The sequence below is a fragment of the Haliotis cracherodii genome, unplaced genomic scaffold (assembly GCF_022045235.1).
Source record: "Haliotis cracherodii isolate W230 unplaced genomic scaffold, xgHalCrac1.p SCAF_12, whole genome shotgun sequence".
Taxonomy (NCBI): domain Eukaryota; kingdom Metazoa; phylum Mollusca; class Gastropoda; order Lepetellida; family Haliotidae; genus Haliotis; species Haliotis cracherodii.
The window spans coordinates 5016512-5032145 of NW_027266267.1; the positions used below are offsets into that span (position 1 = coordinate 5016512).

The following is a 15634-nucleotide window of genomic DNA, read 5'->3' on the forward strand; positions in this document are numbered from 1 at the left end:
TGAAACACAATCATGGAGCTGACAAACCCTGTACATAATCTGGATGAATGTGGAATTGAACCCCCGATCATCATCTTCCAGAGGCAAGAGAGTTAACTGACTATAAAAGTCCAGTTTCCACCCTTGCCGAACTAGGCTGGAATTCCTGGGCTCATTCGTAGCGCCACCAGTGGCTATTACCAGTTATGTCCCTTCTAAGCCTCTCCTATGGACCAATCAGATACCCCCTCTCGTACCACTTGAATTGTCAAACAAAAAGGCGGCGCCCAGTCAAGATGATATGATCAATAATCAAGATCTATATTGTGATAAAACAAGTCTTCATAGCGAAGTCCATCAAATCACGTGAGCACCTTGATTAGAAACATGAACAGATTAAGAAATATCTGTTGACAACGGGTTGGCGGTGCACATGCTTTGCAAATCCTGCAATTGACCGAAATCTCCACGACAGTTGACAAACCGGATTTCAATTTCGTTGCGCTGTTTTGATTGGACTATGCTTAGACTCGTTAGTCCAGCCAAAATGTAACTCCATAATACCAGCCTAGTTCAGCAAGGGTGGAAACTGGAGGACTTTTATAGTCAGTTAACTCTCTTAACTCTGAGGACTACTGGTCCACCCAAGCCCTCATTCCTTATGATACTTCACATACGGGTTATAGGGGCGTGGCGTGCGTCGTTTAGGTGGTGGGTAGGGAGGAAGGCCCTCAATAAGTGGTGATGCTGATTCCGACAGTTCATTCATGGTATCGTCAAGGTACCTGCTGATATCCTGCTCCTCTTTGGTCACCTGACCTCCCAGAATGCCCTGGCTGTCCTGTAGACTGGCCGCTATAGCTTTCTGCAACTCATCACGGTCAGTGGTCGGCTCATTGGTCAGGTCGATTACTCCTGGAAACACAGAGAGAAACTGTAAAATAGTCACCAAAAGAAATTGACTTCCTGTTATTAGTTTTGTGTCAAGTTTTATGTCCCATGACTTTACCTCTTTATTCTGAATGGTGCTGAATTTGCATCAACACTGCTTCCACCAATACCTACCGCAACTACTACCACGATCAGTTCTACCGCTGCTTACCCTTGCTGGAGGCTGCTCCGGCTCCCTCTGTCTTCTGTGTGGGGCTGGGGACAGCCTCACCCCGCCCACCCTAACATCTACCACTACTACTACCACCAGTCCCTACCGCTGCTTACCCTTGCTGGAGGCTGCTCCGGCTCCCTCTGTCTTCTGTGTGGGGCTGGGGACAGCCTCAGCCCCGCCCACCCTAACATCTACCACAACTACTACCACCAGTCCCTACCGCTGCTTACCCTTGCTGGAGGCTGCTCCGGCTCCCTCTGTCTTCTGTGTGGGGCTGGGGACGGCCTCACCCCGCCCACCCTAACATCTACCACTACTACTACTACCACCAGTCCCAACTGCTGCTTACCCTTGCTGGAGGCTGCTCCGGCTCCCTCTGTCTTCTGTGTGGGGCTGGGGACAGCCTCACCCCCGCTCACCCGAGTGGTCTGGCTCTGGGTCACGTGCGGCAGAGCGTCCGTAACATCCCGGTACGGCTTCACAACCTGCGGCAATTGTGCGGATACACATATAGTGGGAGGATTCGGACAGCAAGGGTGAAGGAACAGTGAATGTTATACAAGCGTAATGCCAGTCAAAGATACAAAGATATTAAAGGTAAATCACTGCAGCCTGCAAATAGCAACACACACAAAACTGGGGTGTCACAGACCCCGGGGACTACCACATACGTAATCGAACCTGAGTGTAATCTCAATCACAGCATCATATTTAACTCTTTCTACATCATGTGTCCCCATGCGCTGCAGGCAGCTACACTGGCCAGGCCGTAGCCTGGTCTCATCATTCAGTTCTTTAACCTATCACTTTTCATGTTTGAAAACATTTCATTTTGTATTATAGTCTGGAAGTTAATTTAAGGTACCGACTTTTACTACAGTAGCTGAAAAACTATTGGACCTACTCCAGTCAAAGTTGGTATTAGATTATTAAACAGTCATACATAACTGGATATTACATTTAAAGACAATCGGTTCATTGAGGTATGAATCGAAAAACCAATGTGCAGACTTTGCATAGACTCGTTAGTCCAGCCAAAATGTAACTCCATAATACCAGCCTAGTTCGGCAAGGGTGTAAACTGGACTTTTATAGTCGGTTAACTCTCTTGCCTCGGGAAGATGCCGATCATAGGTTTCTAGCACATCTGAGGAACACAATTATGTACAGTGATCTGTCAGTGACACTGACGACTACTGGGCCACGCATGCCCTCATTCCTTATGATACTTCACATATGGGTTATAGGGGCAAAGTTGGTATTAGATTATTAAACAGTCATACATAACTGGATATTACATTTTAAGACAATCGGTTCATTGAGGTATGAATCGAAAAAACAATGTGCAAACTGTATGAATCCTCAATGAACCGAAAAAAATACACAGTCAATGCTTATAATTAAATTCGAGAGCATAAAACATGTTTTATCTACAAAAGTTTAACCAAAAACAGTGCACAAATAAAGATTGATATATAGTCGGAATTGTACTATCGGCTCTGCTTTGTGCAGAAATTTCTATTTTAATTCATTGATCATTTTTTATCTATAAATTTAAAATTATTAACTATTTGCTGCTATGTTTTCGAAAAAGAAATTCTGGCACACATTTTTGACAACTGGTCTAAGTTATAGAATATGACAAAGAGCCAAATAAAGACATTTCAAGCAAATCTCTTAATATATCAAACAAGGCAAAGAGTGAGACGGGCTCCTTGGTTGGTTGGTTTGTCGTTTAAAGCCGCACTCAGCAATATTCCAGCTATATGACTGCGGTCTGTAAATAATCAAGTCTGGACCAGACAATCCAGTGATTAATATCATGAGCATCAATCCACGCAATTGGGATCGATGACATGCATCAACCAAGTGAGCGAGCCTGACCACCCGATCCCGTTAGTCGCCTTTTACGACAAGCATAGTCGCCTTTTACGGCAAGCATGGGTTGCTGAAGATCTATTCTCTTCGGATCTTCACGAGTCTAGAAGGGTTCCTAATAAACCCACACCGCAACTCGAACCTCTTGATCCCCAACTTTTTGTGAGATTGTGTATTGTAAGTCCAAAACACTTGGACACAATGTTTAATGCCAAAATATATGCCCAAAGAATCTTATCTCAGGTCCTAACCGAGCACAATATATCCACTAAGTTCTATATCTTATATAAGGTTGTGATTTCAAGCCCTAAACGTTCAGAATAAAACGATGAACCAGAATCTTTTATCTAAATTTGAAAATTATCGCACACGAGGACAGGATCCATTGCTGTTATTTGATTGGCTGCCTTAGGTCATGTGCTTGAATTTGTTTGTTTTCCGAACTCCACAATATTCCGGCCATACGACGACAGGCTGTAAATAATCAAGTTTGGACCATACAATCCAGTGATTGACAACATGAGCATCAATCTAGGCAATTGGGATACAATTACATGCTTCAACCAAGTCAGCGAACCAGACCACCAGATCCAGTTAGTCGCTTCTTATGACAGGTATAGTCGCCTTTTACAGCAAGCATGGGTTGTGGAAGAATTTTTCTTCCCCGGATCTTCAGTGTCTGTTTGAAATCGACCAGTCACGATCCTTATAGCAGATTACGTAAAGAAAGCTATTTAGATTCATTAATTAAATGAATTTCTCTCCATCAGAAACACTTGTTACAACTGCGAATATACCACTGGATACGTCACGATGCGATCTGGATGGTCAGAGCTTTCAAATGACACCATCCATCAAAGGAATCTTTGCATGTGTTATTCATACATTTTCTTACAAGGTTCATACAAATATGAGACACATCCACTGATCCAGCACACCATGTATATATATAAATATTTCGCTTCCTCTGTACTTAATCTGGACATTATGAATGTGTAGCTTACATTTGTAGTAAAATAATTAAGTGGTATGTTTATTAAGTTGTAAATGCATTATTTAAATAACATTATAAACATGACATTTACATTCATAAACAGTAGGGCTAGACCTCTTAAATGGTGTATGACATGCAGTTGCAAATGTTTTACAAGCTGATATTTTCCTGTGAAAATGCAGGTTTCATCTATGACCCCCCCCCCCCCCCCCCCCCCCCCCACGAGTCTCTGGGAACGAGTTAACAGTGTTCCCGTTTTACCAGTTTTGTACTGGTAAAATAAGGCTTGGACCGGTAATTCATCCACTGTGGACTGGCAAATAAAGTACCTTATAAATCTTTGTTGTTGAACAAAACATCGGCGATATTCTTCGAATAAAATCAGCTTGTCTGTTACCTTCAGGGTTTCCCCTTGTCCGTGTTCAGTGCAAGGAAATAAACATTTTGCTTTGCTTCGTGGTTAAAAATATATATTTGTAGTGACTTAGTCTTGAAATATAAAAAAGGAGAAAATTGTGACTGAACTTTGTGTGAATGACGTGTAGATCTAACCAAGTTACTTCAGAGATGATGTGATGTTGAATGAATTAAAACCGAATAATTTTTAAATGTTTTTTAATTGTTGAAAGTTGGGACTGACAACAACTAGGAGGGGAGTGGTACTTTTCAGTGTTGCCAGTCCAGGAGGTCCAGGAGGACTGGCAGTTTCAAAAGCCAGCGGGAACACAGGTTAATAACCAAATACAATCTCATTAAAATCTCCCACCATCAATCAACCGTGACTATTGCTACTACATACCACCGGCATACCATCAACTCATCAAAGACCCCAATCGGTCATAATCCTTCTGTTTTATATTACAGGCTTCATCCTGTTGTTTATATTACAGGCTTCACCGGCCAATATGTTTTACCCTTCTGTGTACAAAACAGGCTTCTCCACTCCAGCAGTAAAACTTCATCTTAAACCTACTCAACTGTATAAACACTGCCTCCTATCCTGTATATATACTTGTCAACATACTCTGTACATCACTTGCTTGATAACAGTATTAGAACCTACAGCGAAACCTCGCTCCTAATTGTAATAAAGAAGTTGTCGTTATAATGATAACATATAGCAAAACCCTAAAAAATTGGCAAATTTCTACAAGTCCTTTTGATAGTAAATAATGGGTAATTTGGCAAGGACCACAGGATTAATGCCAATTCGTAACACTGATTTTTTAATGCTTGGTATATCAGCTGATATCAAATAGCGATTTTTTATCATGTTTTTAATGTTTCACACCTGCCAAAAACCCAGAGCATACATCCTTGTGTATTGAATGAGTACCAGCATCTTGTTGTGTTCCACTTATAATAATAATAATAATAATAATAATAATAATAATAATAATAATAATAATAATAATTCATATACTGGTGTTTCAAAATGCTTCTAAATTCAAAAAAATTAAAATATCTATACAACCTATCGTGAGATGTATCATAATACGGCCTGGTGAATCATAAAATATTGTGATACACCTAAAACCTCCAATACCCACCCCTACTAGATAAATCCCTGCTTGGAACAACAATTCAAAATCCTGGGGATATTAAATGGGCTTGACATAATAGGGAATCAATGACCTATAACAGGGAGAGGTGAACCACAAGGCTATCTTACAGCCCCTCTTCCTGGCTGAACCAGAAATGTTAGTTTTTACCACTGTTAGTGTCATAAAGGGCAAATTTCTACGATAGTACTCATGGAAATGAAAAAAAACCTGTTTTTTCGATCTCATGTTTTAAATAAATGCAGTTAATAATAATATACAAAATATATAAATATTCAAACAACTCAATAAGTACTAATTGGGCCTTGGCACAAATACAGCGTATCAAAGGTTTTTATGTCTTTTTACACGTAAAAGTGTGTAAAAATATGAACAAAACAGACTATTGTGAAACTGAGCATAACCAGGTGTTAGTAGATCAAGGTGAATGTCCATGACCTATGACACCTTGATGACAGGTGAAAACAGGTGCTTGAAACCCACGCGCATGTGATTTGTCAGTGGTTAGTGATTTGTCAGTGGCATTGTGGGATAGTGAATCATCGTCAAAATATCAGAACGTAAAAGTAACATATTCCCTTCTCAAACAACAACTTACATGTCATTATTATTATGTACATAAACATAGCTGTTATTTTTATTGTTGTTTTGATCCCTCACTACTGGGCAGTTCGGCAAGGACTACAGGACCAGTGCCACTTTCTATCGCTGACATACCTGCTTTTTTGCCAGGCGGTCTGACTCATCCCCAAGAAGCATAGCAACAACATCTTCCACTTTGAAGGATCCTTCGTTGTTCTTGCATGCAGTGATGGCTTCCTGTATCACCTGTGGGTTGTCGATTCCTGTCACTTCCTTGATAGTGTCATACGTCTTGGCATCATCGCCCCGCTGAAACATAATATAGGGTTACCCAGGGATATATCTAGGATTCCAAAGGCAGACTGGGACAAAATTGTGAAATGTTTAAAATAAGTTCATGTTTTTTATGTTCTAATTTTTTTAAATTCTGAGATATTGGAAATCTTGGGATGTCGAAACTGAGAATGAATCACTGCAATCACTGAAAAATAAAAAGTGACCACCGCTATAGACTGCATATGTACATCCATTAATAAAGAAAACGTATTCGACGTAATAAGCGCCCCGCTCTAATAAGCGCACTGCTCTAATAAGCGCCCCGCTCTAATAAGCGCACTGCTCTAATAAGCGCCCCGCTCTAATAAGCGCCCCGCTCTAATAAGCGCACTGCTCTAATAAGCGCACTGCTCTAATAAGCGCCCCGCTCTAATAAGCGCACTGCTCTAATAAGAGCCCATGGTGATATTTGCTAATATATTGGCCAGGGAACAATCCCAATTAGCACCCTTTCCGATTGATCAGTGTACACAAGACTTATTTATTCGCGTATAATACGCACTCGTGTGATATGTGCACACTTAATTATGGGCAATTAAATTCTGGAAAAATATATCTGTCGTACATACACACTTCAGGCTGTCAGCATAAACAACGATATTTATCTTTCAACTCTGTTTTTTTCACTAAAATAATATTCCAATAAGAGCCCCCTATTTCTTATTTTGAGAGCGCCCTGGGCGCTTATTACATCAAATACGGTATACTCAATGTTCAGGCCTCACTGTCTAGAAACAAGCTTACGTTTTTAATCAAATCTCAAACTGAGTTTGCCAAAAACTATCAGCTGAGTTTTTTAACTCAATAATGTTTCTCAAATCAATCTGAGCAATAGGATGTATATAGAATCGTTTCCAGAGCTCCCGATAACTTTTTGAGCAATTGAGTTTTTACTCTTGGGTTTCTATTTGATTTGGGTTATTACATTTTTCATTGGGTAACCAATATTCTTTCACTCATCTATTCATCACTCCATTAGGTTTTTCCCAAAATTAGCGAACATTTTAGGATTTTAAAAAAGTGAAATAATGTGTTTCAGCGTTCCTGCTGGCTTTTGAAACTGGCAACTCTAAAAATTGCCAGTACTTCGTAATTTTTGCCAGTCCCACCAGTCCCAACAACGTATGAAAATTATTTGGTTTTAATTCTTTCAACTTCATGTTCAGTGCAAAGATGTCATCACTGAAATAACTTAGTTAGATCTATACATCATTCACACAAACTTCAGTCACAATTTTGTCTTTATTTTTTTGATATTTTGAGACGAAACCGCTGCAACTGCATATTTAACCTAGAAATAGACAGGGGGAAAGCCTGGTGGTAACAGACAAGCTGACTCAGTTCGAAAAATGTACTTCTATGAATATCACTGATGTTTTGTTCAACAACAAGATTTATAAGGACTTTATTTGCCGGTCCACAGGGACTGGCAGTCACATGAATTACTGGTCCAAGCCTACTTTTACCGGTAAAAAACTGGTAATAATTACCGGTAAACGGGAACACTGATTTTAGATGTATATAACTGTTCTAATTATATAAGCTTACCTGAGAAAGTAAATTAGCTTGTAAATGTGTTTCAGAAATTAGCTCCTTTGTTCGCATGCTGTAAAAGCTTCATTGGGTATTTACGCAAGCTGTTTTTATACATCTGAGTTTTTCACTTAATACATCTGTTTCTGTACGCAAGTTAATTGAAAGTAATTTGGGTTTTGAATATTTTTGGGGTATTTTGCACAAATATGTTGAATGTCTGTAGCCCTACGTTTCTGCCCAAAACCTAAATCTAAGGAATAAATCTTCGTCTGATATTTATTCCAGTGAGTTGTCACGATCGGTAAGCCCCTAGAAATAACCTGTCTCAGTTTTGATCTCCGCTTATGTCTATTAGCGATCGCAATTTCTGCCCATGTTTAACTTTAATTTTCCATGTAGGCTAACGTTCGTTTTGACTATTTCTGTTTTTTCTAACACAGTTTGGGTAAAAAATGACTTTAGTTTTGTTTTAGAAGTTTTCTTAAATTTGAGTAAAGGCTCAGATTTAACTCAGTTTTTTAACCTAAGTTTGTTTTGAGAAATCGGGGCAGGGTGGCAATGGTTGAATTTAGCTATGAGCAACCCAATACACAAGTCACCATGGGTCTCTAGTCCCTCCCTACGAACCATGTCCCATAGTCAGACACTCAGACCCATCATCATAGTTGCCTTTTATCCAGAGCTCCAGATAAGCTGTGTATCTGCGTAAAATACGCATCAGAAATGGAGAAATATGCAGTAAAATAAAATCCAAGCGTATCAAATACACAACAAACATTACAGATAAGCTACAAAAATAAAACTTGTGCATATCATTAAAATATTGTGAAGTAACCCTGCATATTCGATTAGCAAATCAGTGACTTATTTTGAAATCATAAACGGACATTCCGTCAACCTTGCCAAACTCCACGATGACAGTTACATCACGGTCATTTGCCATCACACTTTCTTGTGGAAGTATCGTGGTATTTTTTAGTCCTATAAAGCTCTCGAACCCACACGACACCAGTTTGCAGGGACTAGATGAATAGTGTTTTTAAATATTTAACTTAAATACCCACATGTGTAAAAACTGGTGGGTAACAGAAATTTGAATACCCAGATAAAATTACTGATACCCAATTCTTTTAAAATGCATGGGTAAAATACCCACAACACCAAAAGCTTATCTGGAGCTCTGTTTTATCAACCCAGAGCATACAGCCAAGCCCTACTGCTAGCCAGGGCAACATTCCACAAAGCTCTCTTAGCGCTAAGACAATCGTAAATCCCAATCCTTAACAGAGACTTGCAATCATAGTAGGCTAAGATCTTTTTGTGGGAAGGTCCCAGAACCAGCAGGGCAACAACCATTTGATAGTACTCAGGAGTAGGGCCACAATTCACTGGGGTGTTTTCATGAATTGTGAACTTGATAAAATCGAAATGCCTTCATGATTTAATAAACTTTTGACACATTTGTCTATAAACCCAATTTGAAAAATATCTTCAAAAATATATTTTGGATGATTATTTGCCATGACCAGTGGGTGACCTAGACTGTAAACAGATCTGAAACTGACGTATTCACCATGTTCACACAAATCTGTTCATGTTATAATTCTGTATTAATTTTCCAAAAGTAATATTGACTACATTTTACAGTGACTCGGTCGCACATATATATTTTGACACCTAATTGGGCAGCGTTACCATGGTTTCCTTACCATGTATCATGAAACAAAATGCACAATGAAATCGCCTGAAACAACCCTCAATTAACCAGTCATGCAAACTGGTTGAAGCAATAACCTCTTCTTAGCTGGCCCACACGGAAAATGTCTCACAAAAATAGGATGATGATATGAATCTGATCCCAATTATCTCAGTAAATATTTGAGATAAACGTGAATTGCCAAACCCCTAGTTATCACTGATTATCATTTAGAAACATTGCGTGCAAGCATATTATGACCGTCTGTGCCAAAAGTTTTGAGGCTACTAGCCCGATATTTGTATTTTGGCATATTTTTCAGTCTAAGCTCATGGACTAATGTACTCACGGAAATGGAAAAAAACTGTTTTTCTCAATTTAAAAATCGACACAAAGTGTTACGTAGCTGTAAATACGAAATAACAAAACAACTCAAAAAGTACTAGTCTGGATTTGCTAGTTTGATCTCAGTGAACAATACAAAATGTACTTTACAGAAGGTAATTTGTCGGCACTTTCAACATTCAAAAATAAAACTAAGTCCAAATTGACATAGCAGAAACAGACTATAGGCATTATGCACCTGTTCTCACCTGTCGTCAAGGTGTCATAGGTCACCTGGATCTACTTACACCTGGTTATGCCCTGTTTCACAATAGTCTGTTTTATTCACATTTTTACACACTTTTACGTGTAAAAAGGCATAAAAACATTTGATACGCTGTATTTGTGCCACGGCCCAATTAGTACTAATTTAGTTGTTTGAATATTTACATATTTTGTATATTAACTGCAATAATTTAAGATCTGAGGTCGAAAAAACAGGGTTTTTTTCATTTCCGTGAGTACTTTAGTATAATGTGATCTTACTAGACCATAAGAAATGTCACTAAACTCGGACAGGTGGCTGAAGTCACTGACTGTGATGAAAGCAAAACTCAATTAAAGTGCCAACCATAATTATCTTCAGTGGTACTTACTGTTTATTAGAAAAATAAAAAAACATGCATGAAAATATATACTAAGCACTGGTAACTTGAATTATTCAGTTTAGCAGGGATTTATTTCAGATTCCAAACTAATGTCACATGCAAAACATTTACTCACTTAAGTAATTTTGCACATGACTGTTTGTTTGTTGTTTCACGCCTCACTCAGCAATATTCCAGCTATATGACAGTGGTCTGTAAATAATCAAGTCTGGACCAGACCATCCAGTGACATCATGAGCATCGATCCAGGCAATAGGGTTGCAATGGTATGCATCAACCAAGTCAGCGAGTCTGACCACCCGATCCTGTTCGTCACCTCTTACAACAAGCGGCTTTGCCTGGTCGACTCTTATGATAAGTATGGGTTGCTGAAGACCTCTTCTACCCCAGATTTCAAGCTATATGCTGATATGACAGCGGTCTGTAAATATTCAAGTCTGGACCAGACAATCCAGTGATTGACATCATGAACATCGATCCACACAACAGGGATGCAATGGCATGCATCAAATAAGTCAGCGAGTCTGACCACCCGATCCTGTTAGAACAAGCCTAGTCGCCTCTTATGACAGATATGGGTTGCTGAAGACCTTTTCTACCCCGGATCTTCGTGGGGCTTGCACATGAATAAGTACATACTGGTGTATAAAGCCCCCGTTACACTATCAAAAACTTGGTCAAAATCCATTTTGACCAAGTTTTTGATAGTGTAACATGCCATCAAAAACTTTGACAGTTTTTGATGGGACTTTGATGGAATAGAAACCAATCGTATTTCTCGTCAAACTTTTATCAAAGTTTGATGACGTTTTCATTTAGCCAATCAGACCGCAAGGGACATTTACCCCTTTTCAACCGGAAGTGCATAGAGTCAAGTCAAAATGAGTAAACTATTTTGGACTGACGAGATGTTGGAAGAATTAATTGATTTGTTTTAACAACGAGCAGCCACTCTCGGAACAAAAATATGCCTTTTCCTACCTCGACGCCGCCTTCTCAACATGGCAATACACAAAATACATATGACAACTGCAAGCAATTCTTTGTCAGTAGCATCCACCTTGGCAAGATAATCCCAACCAAAACTTTGATGGCCTGTCAAAAACTTTGATGAGTGTAAACAGTCCAACTTGGACCAAGAAAGTTTTTAATCTAAGTTTTTGATAGTGTAACGGGGACTTACGTAAATTAACTATGTGTTCACATGAAAATGAACTAAGGTGTGTAAATGAAGCATGTAAATGGAGTGAGGCACACACATTCATCACTCTGCTCATGACTTTCTTTGACCATCTAATATCTGAATGAACACATGTTAAACTGTTGAGGCACAGCTGAATGAGTGAGTGAGTGAGTTGGGTTTTACGCCGCTTTTAACAGTATTCCAGTTATATCACAGCGTGTCAGCTTAATGTGGGAGGAAAGCCCGAAGTGATGCAGGTCTCAGACGTTTACCACTTCGGGGAAACCCAAGAGCATGGGTATGGTGCTGAAAAACCTAGAAACATAATTGGGGCAAACCGGGATTCGAACCCACAATCATAGGTTTCTGGCGTGCCCAAGGGACGCAACTCTGCACAGCGAATCGCGGCGCCTAAGACGACTGGGCCACCCGTGCCCCCCACAGCTGAATGAAATGGATAGAAAACAGTACTGGCAACAGAATTGGAATGAGATAAGCAAAATGTCATATTTGGATTTAAGGAAAGATTTAATGATGTTCTACTCAACTTGATTTTTATTCTAACTAAATGATACATCTACAAACACAAATGTACGAACCACTCACCAAACTGTAATGGTCTGAAGTCTATATGTTAACAAACTCATTTCACATAGATCACGTCTAATTCAGAACACAAATATGGAAAGTTTATGATCTGGTCCCCAAGTCACAACCTATTTACATAGGTAAGATTATCCAATGTCCAATGTTTACACAATACAAATAATGAATCAATTTTTGCTCGTAGAGTGTACCAAAAAAAGAAAACATAGTGATAAAATAAACCAGTGTACATACAGTGCAAATCTGCACTTGTGTAAATTTACATTATTACCTGATCCAGACATGGTGCAAATTTGCTTCTGGTATAAATATATACACATGAGTAAACACATTCACGTGACAAGTATACTCACATGTGGATATTTACACATGTATGCAAATTTACACACATATGTGTATATAGAGGTGCATGTGAATGGGGTCACATCATAGCGGTGTTTAAACCACTGATCATAGGATCGAAGCATGCCCAAGGGACACAACTCTACACAGAAAAATGTGACATCAATGATGACTGGGGAACAAGAGCTTCCTGCCTCCTACAGCATGAGTGAGTGAGTTGGGTTTAATGCCGCTCTTAACAGTATTCCAGTTATATCGCGACGTGTCAGCTTAATCATGTTAATGTGGGAGGAAAGCCCGAAGTGATGCAGGTCTCAGACGTTTACCACTTCGGTGAAACCCACCAGCACGGGTATGGAGCTGACAAACCTAGAAACATAATCGGGGCGAACCGGAATTCATACCCACAATCATAGGTTTCTGGCATGCCCAAGGGACGCAACTCTGCACAGCGAATCGTGCCACCTTAGACGACTGGGCCACCCATGCCCCCCAACTCTACACAGAGAAATGTGACATCAATGAGGACTGGGGAACAAGAGCCTCCTGCCTCCTAGATCATGAGCATGTTTAGTGCAATTTTCCGGAGGTAAGGGAGTTAAATGAATGTAAAGGTCCAGTTTCCACCCTTGCTTAACTACACCACAATTTTCAAGGCTCAATCGTAGCGCCACCAGTGGCTATTACATTGCAAGTAAGTCCCTTCTATGTCCTTCCTACTGAACAAGCAGATTCCACCTCTCATATCACTTGCATTTGATTCAAACAAAACGTGGCACCTAATCAAGACGATCAAATTGATAATCAAGATCTATACTGCAATAAAACGGGCCTTACTTTGCGAAGTGCACCAAATCACGTGAGCACCTTGAAAAGAAATGTGAAAGGATTTGGAAAATATCTGATGATGCCGAGTTGGTGGTACAAATAAATGCTTTACAATCGACCAAAATCCACATGGCTGTTGTCGAACCACATGTCGATTTTGTTACGTTATTTGGATTGGACTATGCATAACTCCATAACCATGACAATTCCAGCCAAGTTTGGCAAGGGTGGAAACTGGAATTTTATAGTCAGTTAACCCCCTGTGCCTCGGGAAGAGGTGAGGTGAAATGGGGCTTAAGGTCGCGTCCAAGATTATTGCACTTATATAGTGACATGCATGTACGTGTGTGTGGTTGTGTGGCTGCTTGTAGTAGTCCTGACTGATGCCGATTTATAGTGCTAGCTCACTGAGATACCATGCCGCAGTTTAACATGAATACCCCACTCAGACACAGTATACTGACTCCGAACCGACCAGTCCTTATTTTAGCCCCTTAATGCCGAGCGCCAGAGAGGGTAACAACAAGTACCATCTTTTAACATCTTTAGGTATGACGCGGTCAGGGATCGAACCCCGGACCTTCCGCTCTCCGGGCGGACGCTCTACCACTAGACCACAGAGGCGGTGCCTCAGGAAGATGGTATAGTGCTAAAAATAGGAATATATAATCTGTGCAGTCTGGGATTCACACCCACCATCAAAAGATCCTGGACATGTACCAATATTCACCACTGGGCATTCATGGATTTAGTGTATTAGTAGGCTAGTACAAATGTTCATTTGACGTTGTCATACTTCGACTCAATTATTTTAAAGTTTCTATATATTCTAAATGGGAATTTTGGGGCTTTAAATCAACTCATGTTTATCATGACAGGTATCAAAACTTTTAATGGCCGAGTAGAAAAATCAGAGACTGTACCTGGACAAGGTAGGCCTGCAAGCCTTTGAAGTCATTCCTATTATGACACTGACAGGTAGATGAACACGGCTTATATGGGCAAGGGTTTGGGGATGATTTGACATTGGAACTTTTGGGACTCATGTGTGGTTTTAAATTAATATCTACTAAGTACATGAAAAACATTTGATAATTTTGATACTCAGGTAACTATGATCACCTTGTGTGTACGATAGCAATACTACATTTCGAAAGTCAGAATCGTGAAGAATAAACAGACGCATTTCGTTAGGCTGGACGTACGGAAAATGTAACTTTTTATACAAACAAAATGCAAATTATGCATGATAACACTGTGTCCATACATAAATAACATCGACATCAATTTCGCTTGGATTCTGGAATCGGCCAAGTGGTATCTACACTTCGCAGTTGAACTTCTCGGGAGAAACATCATGGCGAGCATGCGCTCCCAATGCAAATTTCCAAAATACGACAACTGCATCAAACCTTGCATTCGAAACATTTCCTAAGCAAAGTTTACACACAGCTAGAATCATTTATACAACAGACATGAAATTTGCATAAAAAATACCTGAGTAACACGATGAGAAAGAGAAGACTGTTCCACAGTCATGTCGGCCTTGGAAATAAAATGGCGTCGGCCATTCCATTAATGGAAACTCAACACGAATATTTGATTATACGGCGGCATTCGTCACTATGCGGGATTGTATGGATATCACAAACAAGATCCGATTTGCAATGTTATTCAATGATGTAACTGTTTCTGTCCTATTAAACGTGTTTTGTAATAATCTCGTGGAACTCCTTTATTCGCTGACTAACGTTGGAGTGAATCGTTTAGACAGAACAGCCTGGAATTCCCCTTTCTTCTCCACAAATAGGATATTTCTGATTGGTTGTTTCCAGTCCTATAAAGTTGAGGAATCCCCTTATAAACACGAAAGATAACATTCAATAGTGTACGAGAATGGCAAAATAATATTTATTTATCTGCTGTCACTGATTATAAATATCACTTTTATATGTATGTACCTGAATATTAATGTTATCAAAGTTTCATTCGTTTATTTTTGTTAATCCAACCGA

The 15634-nt window shown here is 39.6% G+C and overlaps 2 protein-coding genes across 2 annotated transcripts in view; both read right to left on the reverse strand.

Moving 5' to 3' along the window:
- Nucleotides 1-1138, reverse strand: part of LOC139458142 (ubiquitin carboxyl-terminal hydrolase 25-like) — a 27793-nt gene extending 26655 nt beyond the window's left edge. Inside the window, 2 exon segments of the mRNA XM_071239456.1 lie at nt 765-894; nt 1082-1138. The gene's annotated coding sequence lies outside the window, so the exon portion shown is untranslated.
- The window catches only part of LOC139458138 (ubiquitin carboxyl-terminal hydrolase 25-like), a 16157-nt gene extending 835 nt beyond the window's left edge, over nt 1-15322 (reverse strand). Inside the window, exons 1-4 of the mRNA XM_071239452.1 lie at nt 15117-15322; nt 6236-6409; nt 1434-1569; nt 657-894 (exon numbers count right to left, since the gene is read on the reverse strand). Coding sequence (XP_071095553.1) covers nt 657-894; nt 1434-1569; nt 6236-6409; nt 15117-15158 — 590 coding nt within the window. The 5' untranslated portion in view covers nt 15159-15322. The remainder of the gene's footprint in view (nt 1-656; nt 895-1433; nt 1570-6235; nt 6410-15116) is intronic.
- Nucleotides 15323-15634: the final 312 nt, after the last annotated feature.